Source organism: Saccostrea cucullata, unplaced genomic scaffold, assembly GCF_032062105.1.
Source record: "Saccostrea cucullata isolate Sc308-1 unplaced genomic scaffold, CSIRO_AGI_Scuc_v1 ctg7090, whole genome shotgun sequence".
NCBI lineage: Eukaryota > Metazoa > Mollusca > Bivalvia > Ostreida > Ostreidae > Saccostrea > Saccostrea cuccullata.
This window is the reverse complement of record NW_026934830.1, coordinates 1-20,587: the sequence shown is the minus strand read 5'-3', so window position 1 is coordinate 20,587 and position 20,587 is coordinate 1. Positions and strand designations below refer to the sequence as shown.

General features: G+C 31.9%; 1 protein-coding gene across 1 annotated transcript; it reads right to left on the bottom strand.

Moving 5' to 3' along the window:
- Positions 1-1,397: 1,397 nt before the first annotated feature.
- On the bottom strand, positions 1,398-12,598 carry LOC134241423 (protein MAK16 homolog). The gene is made up of 10 exons (XM_062723477.1): positions 12,551-12,598; positions 12,199-12,245; positions 11,488-11,597; positions 11,049-11,181; positions 10,867-10,950; positions 10,570-10,624; positions 10,336-10,410; positions 9,844-9,963; positions 7,635-7,700; positions 1,398-2,414 (listed from the first exon to the last, which is right to left on the bottom strand). Exons 1-10 carry the CDS (start codon positions 12,563-12,565, stop codon positions 2,220-2,222), a joined length of 900 nt encoding a protein of 299 aa, XP_062579461.1. The 5' UTR covers positions 12,566-12,598; the 3' UTR covers positions 1,398-2,219.
- Between the last annotated feature and the right edge of the window lie 7,989 nt (positions 12,599-20,587).

The following is a 20,587-nucleotide window of genomic DNA, read 5'->3' as shown; positions in this document are numbered from 1 at the left end:
ACAATTCTTTGAGAGAGAAAGAGAGAGAGAGAGAGAGAGCATTTTCCGACTTGGAATATTATTTCATAAATTCGATCTACTGCCATTATATACTTCTCCATTTTTCTGCGATAACAAACGTTTTAAATAAGTTCTGTGAAATTTAACATTCTTAGTTCCGTTTTTGCAGTAAATTGTTGCATGTAACGTCGAAAATTTGAATTTCTTTCAATGAAAATTAAGAGTTAGTACCTATTTCGAAAATGCGTCATATTGTAATTTTTGAATTTACCGGATAATAATATATACAAGAATTATAATAGTTGTCATATTGTAATTTTTGTATTTACTACCATCCGGTAAATTCAAAAATTACAATATGACAAATGACTGTTTGATATTTTGATCATAAGTGTCCTTTGACGATCGTTAGTGCCCTCTGACAATTTAAAGTAAGATAATTGTAAATGCAGGCTATGACCCGTTGAGCGTATATTAAAAAATCATTCATTTTTTTTTTTTATAAAATAGAATGAATTGTAGTGGAGGTTGCATTGCCTCTGTGACTGTAAATCAACATTACGAAGCATTTTTTTTTTTTTTTGGTTTTATGGAATTAACTGTGTTTTTACATTATAATCCATGTAAAACTCCAGGGAAATAGGACACAAATACATAGAATATTTCGCGATACTCAGATCAATCGCTATTTCAGGGCGACAAAGAATAAGTATAAGGTTTCAGTATCTAAATTTTAAAATGACATATCAATAGGTTCTGCATATGAGCAATTAATTTTTCTTTTCAACGTGGTAATCCAATGTCTATAGGTTATCATACCCGAAAATCTTTAGCAAATAAACGATTTATTTCTCTGGGAGACTTGTTCGTCAATTAAGGCGCTTTTGCACAGAGGGAGTAAAAATATAAGTTGAGTGCAAGGGGAAAAATCTAGTTAGGAATAGATTTGTCAATAAAAACATATTTTGATTTCTCTTTTTGCGAAATTGTCTCTGTCACTTTGGTCGGCCACCCGCGCTGTTTTACAATCGCACAATTGATCCTAACACAGGAAATGGCCGCAAGCCGACAGATGCGATGAGCGTCCTCACATTTTATATCTGTTCCCCCTCGCCAACCCCTCTCTCCAGAAACCCAGCGGGGGGAAATTCGAGAGCTCATCTTCTTTTTGTTTGCGATCCAATCAGATGTCATTTAATATCAATGCGGTACAAATTGGCTAAGTTAGTAGTGAAGAGTGAACCACCAATTTTCTGAGTTTGCGGAAAGTGTAACAGGGTCGCACTCTTATCCGATGCATATGGCATTCCCTAAATAGCAAATTAACATGGCATTCACTGAATACTAGGCAAATACAATTGAGTTTAGGTACACTAACTTTATTAACTACTCTCGATTTTTAGCACATAAATAATAACTGCACGTCTTGGCCCCTGCTCATCTGGAGGTATTTAACACAAAGAGCGTGTTTTGTTCCCTCAGTATCAGGGCCAGAAGCAACTGTTCTATAATGGAGGAAAATAATGTCATTAATTTAAAGTGAAAGCGTTTTCCATTGACAAAATTGCATTCATTGAATTTAGAGAGGTTCTGCATTGCATTCAAATGCATAACTCTCTCTTTGTAGCCTATAGCATGAAAATCTGGACACAATCTGCTATATGTTTTCAAACTCTTGTACTCAAATTTTCTTCTCGAAATGACAAAAATCATGTTATATTCTACAATTTTAATTTCAATATTTAAAACAAATCCTTGTAATAACAAAGAACAAGTAGACACATTTCATTAAATTCAGTTCCAAAACATGAGGAAACTGCTGTATAGGTAGCTGAAATACACGTTTGCTTTAGCTTTCTTATGTCATGTATGAGTTTTCCTCTTAAAAATTGATATGGGTTATGAAGAGATTTCTACACTCTGATCCCATCATTTTCATAAATGATTTAGAAATCTGCTAAACAAATAAAAAGAAACACTGAAAAGGTTTTCCAAGGAAAAAAAATATACAGAGAAGAAAGTAATGAGATTTTTTCACTTTTTAAAAAATTCCATATATTTCATGGGAAATAATAGAATGAAGATAAATACTAGATATTTTTAAGATTTGGAGTTTCACACACAGATAGTTGAATGAATAAATCCCATAATTCCACGGAGCAGAAAGAAAGTAAAGTTATTTTTAAAAAAAAAAATCCTTGTTCCTCATCTTTCTTTTATCAAGTATTTGTTTTGATTTTGGAGGTTGATGGTTGATCCATTTCCTGTTCATATTCTATTTCCACTCTGGGTCTCTTCCTCTTGGCCTTCAGTTTCTTTTCCTTTCCTTTTTTCACTTCCTCCTCCTCTGAGCTACTTTCTGAACCACTTTCACTTTCTTCATCACTATCCTCACCCTGAAGTCTATCCATGTCCTGAAACAAAAATTATCAGCAACTGTGCATTTGGTTGTTCTTGACTATTTGTAAGCTTTATAAAAATCTACTTTTGGTTCCAAACAAAACAAAATGTACATGTACGTATATCTGTCATCCATAATTAATACTTTCAGTGTTTAATTTCATCTTTTAGCAAGTTTATACAATTTCAAAGGAAGAGATATTGTTATGATTTACTTCTTTAGTAAAGATCTTTTTGCAGGAATACAATTATAGCTTGTTAAAAAGAATGTCAGCTTCCTACACATTGAAGGTTGTTCAAATTGACACAGAGACATTAAGGACTGTTTCACGGCAAGAAATATTTGTGATGACGAGGTGTAAAGACGAATAATGACCCCCATCGAATAATGACCGGAGGTCATTTTTCGACAGCGAAAAATGACCCCTGGTCAAAATTCAACGGCAAAAAATGACCCCCCGGTCATTATTCGACATAGAAAAATGACCCTTTTGCCCATAGAAAAAGTGTCACCACCCTAAAAATTTGCAGAACCCACTTGAAGAAAAATGACCCCTGTAGAAAAATGACTCCCTGAGGATTAAAGCTGAAATTTTTAGGGGGCAAAAAAAAAATTAGATAAAGACTCATATTGGCCAAAATGCTCACCTGAGCTTATTTGGAATAAATTAATGATATGTTGATCTCGTAACATACGATTATAGCTATATTTCAAGGTCAATGCGATGATTCAGAATCTAAAGGAGTAAAGATTTATCGAGCCTAAAGGGTTAGGTAAACATTGTTTTTCGATGGTGGAAATCATCGTACTGACAGAAAAAATTAGCAGTATCATATATTATTATATCCTCCGCTTGAAAAGCGGGAGGGTATATAGTGATCGGGACGTCCGTCCGTCCGTCTGTTATGCTTTGGGGTATCCAACTGTTATCCGCAACTCCTCTTATATATAAAAAGATGAGTTTGTGAAACAGCTATGCCCCTGTATGGCAACATAGCGAAGATTAAACTTTTCTTAAATGCAATTTAAATATAATGGTACCCAAAGTAGGGTCTTCTCACAAGAAATACAATTGCAAAATAGGAAAGCCCTAGCACCACTTGTTCAAAATTAATGGCTAGGTCAAACTCAAAGGTCAAAGGGTCAAAATTGATGGTTTCTTAAGAAAGGTTTAATGTAACAAGGATTACATTTGTGAAGTATGAGAGTACTAGTATCTACCGTTTAAAAGTTATAGCCAAAGTAAATTAAAAATTTGGCACTTTTTTGTAAAATGGGACAAAATCCAAGGTAAAGGTCAAAAGGTCAAATTTGGTGGTACCCAAAGTAAGGTCTTGTCACAAGGAATATACACATATTGAATATGAAAGGCATAGCTACAATAAATTAAAAGTTATGGTCAAGGTTAAAGTTTTTGCGGAGAAACATACTGCCAGATAGACAGACAGACATATAGACGGACACGATAAAACTTTATACCCCCGAATCTTCGATTACAGGGACATAAAAAACAAGAGGCCCATGGGCCACATCGCTCACCTGAGCACTAAAGGTAGGAAAAAGGAGAAAATGGCTTTTTATTGTAAAGTTTAAATCCAAAAGTAGTCCCATGACCAATCATAGATTTCCTATTTTTAGAAAATGATTTTTTAAGAATTTTCCTATATATATATCTTTAAAAACTTTGGTCGGCCATTTTGGCCCCGCCCTACCCCTGGGGGTCATGATTTGAACAAATTTGAATCTACACTACTTGAGCATGCTTCCATATAAATATGATGAATTATGGCTTTGTCATTCTTGAGAAGAAGATGTTTAAAGAATTTCCCTATATATTTCTATGTAAAACTTTGGTCGGCCATTTTGGCCCCGCCCTGCCCCCGGGGGTCATGATTTGAACAAACTTGAATCTACACTACCTGAGCATGCTTCCATATAAATATGATGAATTATGGCTTTGTCATTCTTGAGAAGAAGATTTTTAAAGAATTTTCCTATATATTTCTATGTAAAACTTTGGTCTGCTGTTTTGGCCCCGCCCTACCCCCGGGGGTCATGATTTGAACAAACTTGAAACTACACTACCTGAGCATGCTTCCATATATATATATGATGAATTATGGCTTTGTCATTCTTGAGAAGAAGATTTTTAAAGAATTTTCCTATATATTTCTATGTAAAAATTTGGCCGGCCATTTTGGCCCCGCCCTACCCCTGGGGGTCATGATTTGAACAAACTTGAAACTACACTACCTGAGCATGCTTCCATATATATATATGATGAATTATGGCTTTGTCATTCTTGAGAAGATTTTTAAAGAATTTTCCTATATATTTCTATTTAAAAATTTGGTCGGCCATTTTGGCCCCGCCCTACCCCTGGGGGTCATGATTTGAACAAATTTGAATCTACACTACCTGAGCATGCTTCCATATAAATATGATGAATTATGGCTTTGTCATTCTTGAGAAGAAGATTTTTAAAGAATTTCCCTATATATTTCTATGTAAAACTTTGGTCTGCCATTTTGGCCCCGCCCTACCCCCGGGGGTCATGATTTGAACAAACTTGAAACTACACTACCTGAGCATGCTTCCATATATATATGATGAATTATGGCTTTGTCATTCTTGAGAAGCAGATTTTTAAAGAATTTTCCTATATATTTCTATGTAAAACTTTGGTCGGCCATTTTGGCCCCGCCCTACCCCCGGGGGTCATGATTTGAACAAACTTGAATCTACACTACCTGAGCATGCTCCCATATAAATATGATGAATTATGGCTTAGTCATTCTTGAGAAGAAGATTTTTAAAGAATTTTCCTATATATTTCTATGTAAAACTTTGGTCGGCCATCTACACTACCTAAGGATATTTCCCCATAAGTTTCATCTTCCCTGGCAAAGTGGTTCTTGAGAAGAAGATTTTTAAAATATGCCACCAAATTTTCATTAATTCCCAATTATCTCCCCTTGAATGAGGGCGTGGCCCTTCATTTGAACAAACTTGAATCCCCTTCACCCAAGGATACTTTGTGGCAAGTTTGGTTGAAATTGGCCCAGTGGTTCTTGAGAAGAAGTCGAAAATGTGAAAAGTTTACAGACAGACACACAGACGGACAGACAGACGGACAGACGGACGCCGGACAAAATGTGATCAGAAAAGCTCACTTGAGCCTTCGGCTCAGGTGAGCTAAAAAGGTCTTCAATTAACTTTTCATATTATGATACAGTATAAAGAAGACGTTACAAAAATGAAAATGTTTGTTCTGATTTTCATATTAAATTCTCTGAAAAATATACTCAGAACTGGGTAAAAGGGTGGAGTAAAACAAGAATTAAGAAATGTAATGAATACTGTGTGCTAAATCAAAAGGTTATGTCAGCATGTATAGTTTTTGCATTAGAATGTGTATTTTACACTAGCCCACAGCTTTACAGAGCATGTTTTTAGGTGTTATACCCACCCCACCCCCTTACTTATTTAGGAGGAAGTCCATTATCAACAAAAGCAACAACAACAAAAAAAAAAACTACCCTACCTTTATTTTTCTATAAGGAGGGACTAAAAATAAGCTTAAAATAATCTACTATTCTACTAATTTTCAACTGTTACTTTGCCACAATACTTTCAAGTATACTGTACAGCAGGAAATTAACTAGCGGAGTTAATTTTCGCTATATTCGCGGAAAAAGAAATTCCGCGAATTCAACATACAGTGAATAATTCTTAAAAAGTTTTATAAAGATAAATTGAAATTTTATTATTTTCTGTGATTAGATGTAGACTGTCTTTATAATTATGCGAGTGTCTGGATCAATTACAAACACGTAATTGTTGCTGTTTTAAAAGCTTATTAATTGTATAATTCATTTCTATTGCTTACGATTAATTTTGCCATCTAGTAGAAGTGCGATGTAATTATTTCAAAAAACATGTTTGTTTAATTTCACCCGTGCGTATCACTCAGTCATAACCTCTAATCAAGGCATTTACTTAGTAAACAGGGTAGTTAATTAATTAATTTCAATTATATGATTAAAACATTTTTACTACGGTATAATTTTTTTTCTGATTTGGACCCGGAAATAAACAAAAAATAAATGCATAGCATTATTTTGACTTCAAATCGGGATCAGTCCGGTGTTTCGTTATTATTCAATCGGGATCAAAATCGACACAATATATAGACTTTACTTTTCTGCGCGATATACAGCTCATATACATTACAGACTTTCGTAATATTCTATAGAGACGGGAAATAACACTTCATACAATATATACCAACAGAAAAATGTTTGCAAGTACTGTTTAAGAAATTTGTGGTTTTTCCTTTTCCGCGAATTCAAACGACCGCGATTTGCAGAAAATTGAACAAATCGCGATCTTTTCCGACCCCGATTTTAACCTGCTATACAGTACCCCCACCAACATTTAAAGTATGCTTTAATCATGGCGAAGTAAATTATGATATGATAGAACTTGTGTGAAGGCTTAACTTTATTTCAATATTTTATCTAGAGCCTCTTTCAGTATTTTTGAAAGGTATAGAGTTTTATTTATATTTTTGCTTTTCATTTATTTATTTTTTTGTTTTGATTTAACGTAAATTTTTTTTTGGGGGGGGGGGTTAAAAATTTCCTCCTCTTTCATTGTCAAATAGGATTTGCCAAACTTATACAAGCTAAAAGTTGAAATGAAGGAAAAATTATTTTTTCTATTTAGGGGTATTGGAACCTGATTGTTGCATGGTTTGATTTCTAAAAACAAGTGGAATATCATTCTTTAAACAAATATTATAAGGAGGAATATTAAAAAGAAATTTTATTACTTGACAATTAAAGAATCTCTTTTCACTTTAAAGGGGGTCATTTTTCAATGGGGGTCAATTTTTTATAGGACTAACATATAAAATAATGACCCCTATGACACTTTTTCTACAAAAAATGATTTTTTTCTACGGGTAGGCGGTCATTTTTTGTCGTTGAAAAATGACCCCCGCTCATTATTCCATGGGGGTCATTATTCGTCTTTACAGAGGCTCTATTGTGAACCTCGCGAAAATTTCGTGCACAAGAAAAAGTTGGTTTACAGTATTCCTTTGGAACTCAGATGAGATGGATTTTAATGCTATAAATCTAATTCTATTATCAGATGAGAAGGATTTTAATGCTATCAATCTAATTCTAATATCAGATGATGACAGATTTGAATGCTATATAAATCGTACCTCTAAATCTGATAAATTGCTTTCCTCAAAGTCCTCCTCCGCTACATACTCTACTTCTGCTTCCTCCTGATAAAGATAATAAAAAAATCATCAGTTACTACTAATTCTGCTTCTTTACATCATCTAAACATTATACTGCTAGACAGATACTGATTCTAAAGTACATATGTATGTAGAAAAAGACAATATTATCAATATCCTTATTTTTTAAACACATTTAAAAAGCAATACTGTTTACAGAAAAAATTTCGACCCCATTTTATTTTCACCCCTTTCAACCGGCCCTCATTTGGGTGAATTTAGAGCCGAGCAGATTCAAAGAATACGGTTAATTTCTTAAACAAAACTATGACTGGGTTAATTCAAAACAGGACAAAATTGTCTGCAAGTGTGAAATGGCAAAAATAACACGGGCGAAAATAACACAGGCGAAAATAACCCTGTATACAGTATTCATACATATCAAACATACTAGTATTCATGGGAAAAAAAATAAAAGAGGGTGTTGCAGAAACTCGCGATTATTCCCTATATAATGAGAAGGACATTTAAATACCCTCGTTGTGTCTAAATATAGATACAGTTACGTAGAGGACTATGTTTACGGCGGGTATTTCCTGCTTGATTCAGCAAAAACACTTTCGTCATTTTGCACGAAAAAGGTTGGAACAACAAAAGGCACAATGGCTAAAGCAGCATTTTGAAAGATATACATCGTGCGAAAATATTTTTTCATGAAATAAAACTGCGTCCCATAATCACACTGTTTGTGCTACATCCAAGACATTTCATTTGTTTCAAATCAAATCTTGACTGCTAACTAACAGACCAGAATTATTCAAAATTGCATTTACTAGAGTATGTAAAATAGAAATTATTTCAGCAATGCAGTAACTTTATTTTCCAAGACAAAACTAAATAAAGTATTAGTTTTAAGTCACAGCATATCAAGGAAAACAATTTAATCCTGCATTTCTACTATATAGTTATTACTTAAATAGCTTCTTGACATTCTCTCTCTCTTTCAAAATATGTATAATTTCAATGCACTTCCATTACATATAGAAAAAAAAAATACGGGAAAAAATGCAAAATGATCCATTCAAGGATTCGAACCCATTCTCTGGTAAAAGTACTAGTTGGAAGCCCACCAGCATATCCATTGGACCATTTCGGACACGGTGGTTTACCGTTGTTATTTTATGTACACATTTTGCATTTCGTTCGGAGAATAATTTTTATTCGATTTTTGCATTTTTCAGAAATATGCCTCTTTGAAACAAAAATCAGAAATGGCAGTTTTGAAGAAAATTCCTGCCTCTTTGTGTATATATCAAAATTATTCTGTTTCAAGGAGGCACTTTTTCAGAACAATGGGGATTCCCTATTTAAAAAAAGGAAAATGTGATATATTTTACCGTGAGACTAATTTTCACATCAATTAATAGCAAATTGGAAGTCAATACACAGCTTCCAAATTATTGTTTCTCGTTGTGCTTTATATATTGTTGCATTTGAAAAAAATGATTATGAGTTTCTGCAACATAAAAATTCTTCTTTTAATCTGCTACACATTTAGAGAAAATAACAAAAGAACTGCAACACCCTCTTTCACTTCATTTCACAATTTTTCCTTGACCATAGACCAGCTCCTATGTACAGTAAAACTTGGTTATAAGGATCTCAATTGAATGTCAAAATTTCCTGCCTTGTAAATGAGATTCTTTATATCTTAAACGTATTGAATGGTCCTAATACGAATCCATAAAAAGTTCCTTATCACAAAGATTTCATTATAAGTGAACTCTTAATAATCAAGTTTTACTGTTTACATTGAGATGCATTTCATACATTGATGAAAGCAGATCAAAATACTTCTTGTACAGAAAGAAAATTGAAATAGAACTCCCAGAATCAGATCAAAGGGTTATATTAAGATTTTAGTGTAAAACCAGCAGTGTAAAACCAGAGACCTGGTAGAATTTGAGAAGATTTCAGTACAGAAGAAATAAAAGGCAGAGAATTACAGAAAACAAAGACAGAAATGCTCAAGTAAAACTTGACTTTGGATCAATCAATTATTAATCGATTACTTTTTCAAGTAATCATGCCTGAGTTAATGGCAGAGAATTAAATCAGAATGTGAAGATAGACAAAATACTCATTCACAATAAAAGGCAGCGAACTAGATCAGAGAGTGAAGACAGACCTCATCCTCTTCTTCTTCCTCTTCCTCTTCTCCTTCCTTCTCTGACTCCGATTCTTCTTCAACCTCCTCATCCATCACTTTGTCAAATGCATGGGAAGGGAAATTATAGATCTCTCCATACTGTTTAGGAACAAAACATCAGTTTACTCATCCAAAGAAACTTTTAAAATAGCATTTAAGAATTATTGAAGATATAAGATCAGTTCTCTTCAATTTAAAATACCAGTGCTCTAACGTTCATTCAATCACCCACAAGATTACTTTTTTTATCATTACATTGTGTCAAGCATTAATTTCATTGTAGTTTCCATATTTTATATTCTCTCTTAATAAAGCTCTTCATAAATTTTCATAAAACACCAAATAAATATTTCTCCAAATAGATCTTCATCAACAAAAAAAGTGAAATTTTTTTTGGAACAATAATAAAGTAATGTCTTATAGGAAGATAATTCTTTAAGTATGAAAACATCCAGTGAACAACAGACTTACCGTTCCTGACTTGAGTCTTTCCAGTAACTCTTTCTCTATAGCTGTGTCTATTTTAGCTGCTATCAGGGCTTTTTCCTACAGGAAAAATTAAGTCATTCAGAAAAAAAACTTACAATTTAAGTTTCACTCAATTCATTTACAAATTAAGTTATCTGTAAGATCACTTAAAGCCTCTGTTCCCTTTCCTCTCATGATAATAACCTAACATAAAAATCACATAGGACAAAGAAATACCTCTTTTCGTCTTTCTCGTTTTTCAATTTTTCTGCTTAGAGGAACCAACTTTTTCCTTAAAACAAATTAAAAGGAAAATTGGATGAAAGAAATGCATAAAGGTTTGTCCTCATGTTCAGGATGTTTCTAATTTTTTCTTTGATAAAAAAAGGAATATTACGTAATACTTATGTATTTTAATCAATATGCAGAAAGATCAGTTAGATCACAAACATTTACATATTGTGGTGTGTCATACAGCATCTTATAATGCTAAATATTTTAATTCTTCACTATTCAATAAAAATTTATAATTACCTTCTTTTGAGCACCAGTCTCCTGATTCTGATTAGATACTGTGTTATTTTTGTGAATCTCTGTTTGCATTTGTGCTTGATGAATCTTGATTAATAAAAATACATGTAATGATTTTGAGGTTAATGAAAGCAACAATAATTTTTTTCATTATTACAAGAAAATTCTCAGAAATCCCGTCTTACTTTGGCCAGTAGATAAGCTGTTCATCTATCTGTTTCAGAGCTTTCTCATAATTCCTAGACAACTTTACTTTTTCCCACATTCTGTTGGGGAATGCAGCTCGTTCAACTGTCTTCATATAAAGGTAACACACACCTAAAATAAAGTAATGACATTTTATTTAAACCTAGCAGTCCAGATCTTTTCTATAAATAGTTCACTTCAACTTTATTTGCACATACAAAAATTTTATATCATATGTAAGAAAACAACCTTATGGATAAACCTGGCTTAGCTGCAACCATTTCATTTCACTCATTTGAAAAGTTTGTTTCCCAAATTTATGTACTGAGATTAAAATTCTTTCTTATTTACTGTACTGTGCCTTAGTTCCTCAACTTCTGCATCAAGTTTAAAATGATTTAGTGAATAATATTCCAATACAATCATAAAATACTTTACCCTTTTCTTCTCTGACAGTGGCATATTGACTGTTAGCGAGTGGACATGATGCTCTGTTACATAATCCTGTTAAGTTGTACTCATTCCTACAGAATTTCTGGGATTTTGTTCTGAAATAAATCAACAAAAAGAATAATTTTATGACAATATGACAAACTAGAAGTAACCTGCATCTTGATTCTTGAAAAAATTACTCAAACTGTGGAATCTTCAGTCCTGTCAGGCATTTTTTGGTGAAGACTGCACAGAATTTTTTTATGTCTTCAATATGTTCTATACATTAGGATTCTGTTAATGATGAAACAACAAGTTAAAATTGTCATTGAGCAATTTATTTAAAGTAGTTCATCAATTACTCAGTCTTTGTTTGTGAGTCCTGCTAAAAAAATCTCTAAGAAGGACCTATTATTCTGCTTAATGGTTAAATTTTTCACGAACTCTGCACAGACAAAGATAATCAACAGAAAAAAATCAACACCTGATTCACTCAAGAGATGAAAAGAATCACATAACATGTAAACTGAGAAAAATAAACATACATGTGTAGATAAAAGTTCCTAGCACGACAGTTGTATTCTGAACTTTTGTTCCTTTATCACTTCAAATAGAATTTGATTTTAAAATTGGACAATTAAAAACGTGCAAGTTAAAAAATTAACTTCTTCATAAAATTCAATGAGATTTCATTCTAATGAAAAAAGGTATACAAACCTCACTTTAAACGAACAGAATGTGCTATTGATAATACTCCATATGACCTGCAATACACAATATACAAATTTCAGTGAATTATAACTGTAAAATTGTGTTCTTGTAAAAGCAAAGGAATGTGAATGAATATTAAGTGCAATGTAAATGACGCCTTTCGGCAATTTAATATGAATTTTGAGAAAATTCGAACTAGAAAAAAATAAACAGTGCATGTTTATGCCACTACTATAAAACTTTTTCAATTTAAAATGTGTTTGATAAATGAAAATCAATTAAAAATGTTAGCTGATTTCTATAGAAAATAATTAGACTATATATCGATGAACCGTTGAAAGGGTAGTAGGGTACTCACATCATCATGTTGCATATTTTTTGTTAGTCTTCTTATTTCTGAATTTCCTCTACACGTGAAAGAAAACCGGAAGTGAATCGTAGAAGTTAATATTAAACAATTACCAAAAAGCGAAATTTATATTTATATCTAGACAATCAAAATCGTACAAATTTCTTTTGAAAATTCTTTTAAAATATTTTTAAATTTAGCTTCTAATTTTAAATTATTATTTATCTTGCAGAAGCAAATTATTTATTTTCGCTTTTCTAAATAAATCACAAATCGCTAAAATTAATGTTCGGAGTGCCTTGATGATTTTCCAATGTTAATAAAATTGCAATGAATAAAACCGAGGGTATCCGGGATATCATATACAAGAAAAGAATCAACAAGGAAGTTCTTAACCAACAAACTTTCTTCTTGTTTGAATAGACGCAGAACTGAAATAATGTCTAAAACTCCGCTACCTGATTATAGCCAACTTGCGAGATGGACTGTCAATGATGTGTGCACATGGCTTATGGAGGTAAGAAGTTATACACGAAGAATCGTCTGCAAGTCCCAGAGCAAAAGCATCATGCTACTACATGAATAAGCTGAATCACTTACTATTTTAAGATTATCAAAGGAAACCTAAACCCTAAAGAGTCATTACTTTTCATTCAAAGTTAGATTTATAATCTCACAGAGATTAATACAGATGAAAGACTAGCTGAGAGGTGTAGCTCATACAGCTATACAGTTCATTATAAATATAAATTGTCAAGTTGATATGTAATATGCATTGAATGATGCATAATGTACAGTGAAAATGAAGAAGAGGTTAAAGTACTCAAAAGTACTTTGAGTAAACCATTTACACTTCAAAATGTAAAGAGATCGATGTTTTAATTGCTGAAATGAAATAAAACAACAAAAAAGACGGTGAAAACAGTAGATATGTTTTAAAATGTACATGTATGTCCTATTAAAGCTAAGCTAATGCTGTAATAGTCTCAAACAAAATCTTTCTGAGGAGTTTGATTTTGCTTGAAACATTTTACTGAGTTTTTACTATACAGTCAAACTTTGTTATCTCGAACCTAATAGGACTGAGAAAAAACTTCGAGATATCAGAGGAATCGAGATATGAAGGGTAAAATACTTAAAGAATATGTGGTTGGGACTTCCAAATCACTTCGAAATATCCTTGGTATTCGAGATATTGGAGTTTGAGATACCAAAGTTCAACTGTACTTTGATTATAACAGAAACTGTGTAAGTTCATTTAATGTTAATAACATGCATGATCAAGGCAGTATCATTTTTACCCTGGTAATTATGGTACATTCCCCAACCTTTTGGATAAATTAATGGTTCATACACACTGCACACAATAACATGGTTTGATTCACTGTAAACAGAATTCTCATTTTACTTAAAAGTTCATTGATTGATTGATTGTATATTGTTTAATGTCCCTCTCGAGAAATTTTCACTCATATGGAGACGCCACCACTTGCCGGTGGAGAGCTGCAAAATTTTTTCCAATACTCGGCACTCGTGGCCATTTAGCAGGAATCTTTTTCATGATGTGACGATTAATTCCTTACTTCGCAACTCTAGAGCAGACCCTCTAACCACTGCACCACACGGGCATTTCACACAAAGCGAAGAAGATCGGAGTTATGCCCGTGCATGGACACATACTGTTGTGAGCCATAGTAGGGTATTATAAAACTGTAAATTCTAGTAGAAAGGAATAAATCAATGTTAAAACATGGAGATTTAAACAGTAGACTGCTGAAATTGGTGGATAAAAAAAGCATATATATACTTATTTCGCTGAACACTATATTAAAATAGTTAAATGAGGCAGATTTTCTGGGAGACTGAGGCATTTTCAACTCTTATCATTAAAGGGATTGGTCGGGAGATTTAGACAATTCAGTAAAGATCTACAGTATGAACAAACTTTATTTTACATCATTAGATGTTAAATTATTTCAATGTGGTTCAGTAACTGTATGTATATTAAGTAAATTTTAAATTATTAAAAATATCTGAATTGGATGATATGCAAGGTAGGAAAAAGAGTTATTTAAAAAATACTGAGATCAGTGTTCTGAATAAAGAAGCCAAGAAATTATATCTTAAAAGACCTATATGTTAAATCATTAAAAGCATATAGCTATGAGTTCAACAAAAATTTATTTCTATTTAACAGTATTTTATTTTAGGATGCTCAAATTCTTTCAGTAGTATTCCAGAGTTGTTCTTTACATGTATCATTATCATCTTGACATATAATAAGGATATCAATTTTTAACATTTACTTTTTCTGTGATGTTTCAGAATAAGTTTGGGAATTTTGTCTCTCAGTTTCGAGAACATGGCATTGATGGTGGAAGATTTGCAGTAAGTTCTAATTAATTATATTTCTGATATTCATCCAGGTATCTACATTGTCAAAATTACAAATCATTTTTGTAAATTATGGATATTAAATTATGATACTACTTTACAATGTTTATTAGACATTTTTGCTGATATGGAAAATATACAACTTTTTTCCCCCACTTGAAAGTTTAAAAGGGGGAGGATGGGGGTATATGCATGGTGATGGAGGTTTCTGTCCATATGCCCTTCTGTAATCTATCCATAGTATTCTTAATTGAGAAGTTAATGGCTCTTTTAAATACTCCTACTTCAACATTAACTTCTCATTAGAGAATATCTTCAGTAGGTCCTCAACACTTGGGGGTATACATTTACCTCAACTCCTACCACTAAATAAAATGTATAAGAAAACCTTCACTGAATATTTGTAAAAGGTAGTGTGGGAGTCAGACAACCTTTAATGTGGTGTTATGTACACAGAAAAAGGACAACTGTGTGGAATATATCAATTACATAATATCAGCTGATATTTAAAGAAAAAAAAATTATTATTCAATATATATGTTATGTCTCAAATGAATTGCATTCAGTGGGAGGCAGAAATATAAGCCTAGAACTAAACATTTAGCTTTTTTCTAATCTGAATTTAAAAAATATTAATTTTAGTTTACATTGTAAACTTTACACTGTACTTGTAAACCTGATATTGAAAGAGAAAGAAGTGAAGAACACGTATATAATCATGTTCAGAGAATTGAAAATCACTGCACCATCATACATCTATTAATCAAGTTAACAAGCCATACTATTCAGCAGTTTGCCATGAGGTATATATCATATCATAAAGGAAGCAGAATGAGGTAACCATTATAAAGTCATGTGGGGTTAAAGATGAGGAAATGTCACAGTGTCTCATACAGTACATTGTGTCTCACACTGATGATGAGGAGGAAAAATTAACAATTTATTACTTGCCTCCTTTCTGTGATGACCCCCCCTCCATTTTTAGGGTATTATTTTTCCTATTTTTAAGTCATAAGTAACTTCAAGCTAAATGTTCATTTTCCAGATACTAAGGCTAAGCATTATGTAAAGTGTTTCTTTATACAACTTCTTAATTTGGAAAAAGTCAAACTAGCTTATGTTCTTTTTTCAAAAGCAAAATAGAAATTTAGAATTTATTAAAAATCTATAAAGTTTACATTCATTTGGGGTTTTAACATTAAACATGTTAGAGGAAGCATTAAATGAGACAAATTTGATAACTGGGTTCTTTATATTCTCATTTTTATGTTCATTTCTTGTAATCATGATTAATATAGATTAAAGTAAAATAAATCTGCCAATACTATGAAAATAACCAAAGACATCAAAATATCAAAATTCCACAACTTCCACAAACTTACGTATTTTAAAGTGGGGTAGAAAACAAACAAAAATGGTATGCATATTGTATTCAAATTGAAAAGAATGAAGTATGCAGAAGTGAAATTTGCCAAGTGTAATTTACTATTACTTAAATTTCCCTACTATGAAAGAAGAGGGGAATGTTATCTTTAGAGAAGGAAGTTATACAGTCTTATACATACAGCTACCCCCACAAAAGAATGACATGAGTTCATTCAGATAAAATTAAAATTCAGTAAGTGAAAACACTTAGTTAAATGTGTTCATTTCTTCCAAATACACATATTATGTATTTGTGGAAGTATAACAAAGTTATATTAAGATGAACATTCGGATCTTGAATAATTAGGAATGTTAATAAATATGCCTCCTTAAGACATTCATTAAATTGTACATTTAAAGCTCTAACAGTGTTTAAACATGAACATAAGGTAAAATAGCTCAAGTAATTTGTTTATACAGACTGTATATATGAGAATCTTATTTACAGAACCACTGTCTTTAGAATCTTAGAAGCCAAAATATACTTGAGAGTGAAAAAGACTATAAAGTACCAGTGTGTATGAAATTCAAACAAAAGGTGAATTACATGAAGGTTGTCAGAATTAGATGATTTTCCACATATGGATTTCTTTTGCACTATGATCCATGTATGTAAAATAATAAATATTTTTGGTTCATGGCTACTATGCAAACCTGGTCAGAGACATTCCTTTACTTTTATATATTTGGCAAAAACTGAAATTTTTAGATGCACATTTTATTTTGACGTAGAATATTGCCAAAATCAAGAAAAATGCTGAATCAGCAACAATGCAAAACGTAATCTGTCAATGTCTATTACAGAACTAACTTTAAATCTAGTATCTACATGTATGTGTTAGGTTGTACTAACAAATAAATAATCAAAAAGACTGCAAATGTGTGTATTTGTTATAAAAGTAAGGAGAAATAATGTTATTCATATTTGCATTTCATTTCAAGGCTTAATAATTAAAAGATGTGACTTTTTGTTCTGTCACATGAAAAGATTGGCTAGTTGCTAGTGAAATTTCTTTGGCACTGTTCCATAGTAACAATGAACCAAAACATTTAGATAATATTTAACATACATATATCATAGTACAAGAGAAATTTATGTGTGGAAAATCCTAAAATTCTGAGAACCCACATGTATCACTTTTATAACCATTTAATTGTCTGATTTTATATGGACTGGTACTTAGCTTTTATTTTTATAACATTATAAAATGTTCAATGTTTTCTTATGAACAATCAGGAAATATTTAAGGTTTTATCTCATGTATTTACTAGTGACCTTTAAATAATATCAGACTGAAAATAGTTTTACCATCATAAATAGCAGTAAGGGGAAGTTAAGTTACTAAATATGCAGTCATAAGAACTATAATGCACTTATAGTTATCGTAACCAGCCATTATATAGGTCACTAGATTGTATTAAACTTAATATATATATATATATATATATATATAAATAAGCCTCTATATTATTAACCATATTAGAATTCACCTTATGTTTGAAAAGAAAAAAGGGATAGGTTGCTGTATGACCTTTCCCCAATACATTGTATTCTGCTATATAAACCTCCTCCCTCTCTATTACACAAACACCTACCCTATGTCTATTGTACATCTAGAGTTAACTCTAGACAGCTGAAACTTAGAATTTAGAGTTATTTTCCAACTTATTTCAAGAAGTTTATAAACGAAACAAATCTTGCAGCTGTGCCTCTATAGTTGCTTAAAATGAGAAATGCTACTCAGATACTGCGTCTGACCAACATTGTATATTCAAGTATGTGACTTTCAATTAATTTTACAGTTACATGTATAAGCTTAGCATTTTCCCCCTGTTATATCAAGGGTTTTCCCAATATAAACAGCTAGAAATTGTGGCAACATGTACTTTATGAGATAAATACTCTAAATGATTCAACCGACCCATAACTAATTTCTAGTGATTCCAGTTTGTGTGAAGTTGGATCTTGATACACATGTACTATTGTTACCCGTTAACCACCTGGTACAAAACCACTAGAATGATCGATGCACCTGACTTGAGAAACAAAAAAGTAGCAGGTCTTTTACATATTGGAGGACTTTACTTATTACTTTTGAATAAATGCAGAAATTATTTAAAAACACACAATGTGCACCTGTTCATGCATATTTTTCCCTAACTATTTACATTTTAAGATGAAAGAAGTTATTTTGTTAAAGCAAATGTTTCCTGATGAATTGAATTTTTCTATTTAAAATTACAAGTCAAGTAAAGTGAAGGAATTAAATCTTTTTCAATTTCTGTTGGAGTTTGCCCTTCTTTGATAGTTTTATTATGTTAAAAAACTCAAGAATTTCAATTAAACTCATAGATCCAGTATACAGTATGTGAGGGATAAAGAACTACAAGAGATTGAAGTTTGAGCCATCAGAAATTACCATCTTCGCTAGCCAAGGGTTTCCAATATTCTACTCTCCTCATGATTATGAGGAGAGTAGCATATCAGAAACCCTTGGCTATAGTGAAGATGAGAAATTACCTGTATCTGAAAATTGCACCCCTAAATATTTTGCAGACATTATTCAATAGATGTACATTTACTAAATGAATTCTTTTCTTCCTTATTATAGAAGTAAAATGTAGAGAAGATGCATCAAAACATTGTTAAAAGAAATGATTCTGTTGTTCATTTTTTCTTCAAAATTTCCCCTTTCTTAGAAAAAAATGTATTTCTGAAATTATGTTCCTAAATAATGTTTTAAAAAGTCTAAATTATATAATTTTGACACTTGAACTAAAAGTAGAGAGTTTGTTAAGAAGAAAGGGATAATAAAGGAAGCGCACAAAAAAAGCTGCAGATAAGCATTTGTTTATTTCTAACACATACATGTGTAATATTTGTTATAATTAATACCGAAATTTATACCACAGGAGATGTATTTACACCAAACATTCAAAGGATTGGAAACAATTAATTGAAATCTTTGTACATGTATCAAGGTTGGCGTTATTGTGTCGCAACCCAAACTGTTTATAATAATAGAACAATTTTTGATGGGCGTATCATGCTCTGGCGAGACACATAATTGTACCGTGTATGAAAAATGAAGCAGAATTTATTTCAAATTTCATACTTGAGAAGAAACACTTGCTATGCCTTCAACTCGACATTTAGATGTACATGTGTAGAAGACATATTATCAATTAACAATAGTTATTTCTTTTCATATGTCAATACAATATATCCCAGTAAACTTGAAATAAAAGACACAACAGATTCTAACACATCTGTTTCATATTTTACTGGAAAAAAACGTAAAAGGTATCCTTACAAAAAAGTCATAAGACATATGTGATACTTCATCTTTCAATCTCAACTTCCCTCATGAGTTATGATACAATATACCCTACCTTTATCACATGTGTAAAGGGTTCATATGCGCAAGAACATCGTCTACGTACTGACAATTATTAAGAATTTCAAAACGAGGTAAACGAGTTGATGAAACAAGAATATCAACAATCTCGTTTAAAGTCATCATTTTGCAAATTTTATGGTCGATACATGACCTTATTAGCAAATTAAAAACAATAATTTTTTAATTAATTCAAATCATGATTTACGTTTTCCTTACTAATTGTAAAGCCATTATTTAAACATTGTCTACGGATTTTTCTGTTTTTCCCGATCTTGACAAGGAGCACACGGCGGATGTGACCGGTTGGCAGGGCTGCTCATTCCTTTATGGTTTCTGGTCCGTGTTTGCTCTTCTCTGCTTTGTAAAGTTATAATGGACTCTTGAGCTTGAATACTTTCATTATCAGCATATATTTCATAAATGTAGTAAACCATAGTCAATTTGTTGCAAAAAAATACGTTCTAAAAATTGGAATGAATCATTGACATTCAACCAGGTAACGAGGTCATTATAACAACCATAGAAAATCCAGAATTTAAACTAGATTATTGAAAGTTCTGTAAGTCATCTTCTTAGTCAGTACCCTGTGTGGATTAGAACTATATTGATATAACTGTAAATGATCTGAGTAAGGAATCAGTTTGAAAATAAAATACTAGTATAATAAAAAATAGGGAAAGGTAACGATGATAATTCTGACCTCATCCCCTTTCCCTTATGGTTAAATTGTCAAGTCGCCTTCACTGTTTGTAGTGAGAAAACATCAAACTATGCAACAATGCTACAGATTGGTCGACTCCGTGGTCCTATTTTGAGCTCTCTGTGA

Bases quoted from the DNA above. Each gene is read 5' to 3' on its own strand.
- LOC134241423 (XM_062723477.1), bottom strand. The intron at 11,598-12,198 runs GTTTGTATACCT...GATTTATTTCAG, and splicing joins TTCTGTTCGTTTAAAGTGAG to AACAAAATCCCAGAAATTCT. The intron at 10,951-11,048 runs GTAAGACGGGAT...TTATTAATCAAG, and splicing joins CAGCTTATCTACTGGCCAAA to ATTCATCAAGCACAAATGCA.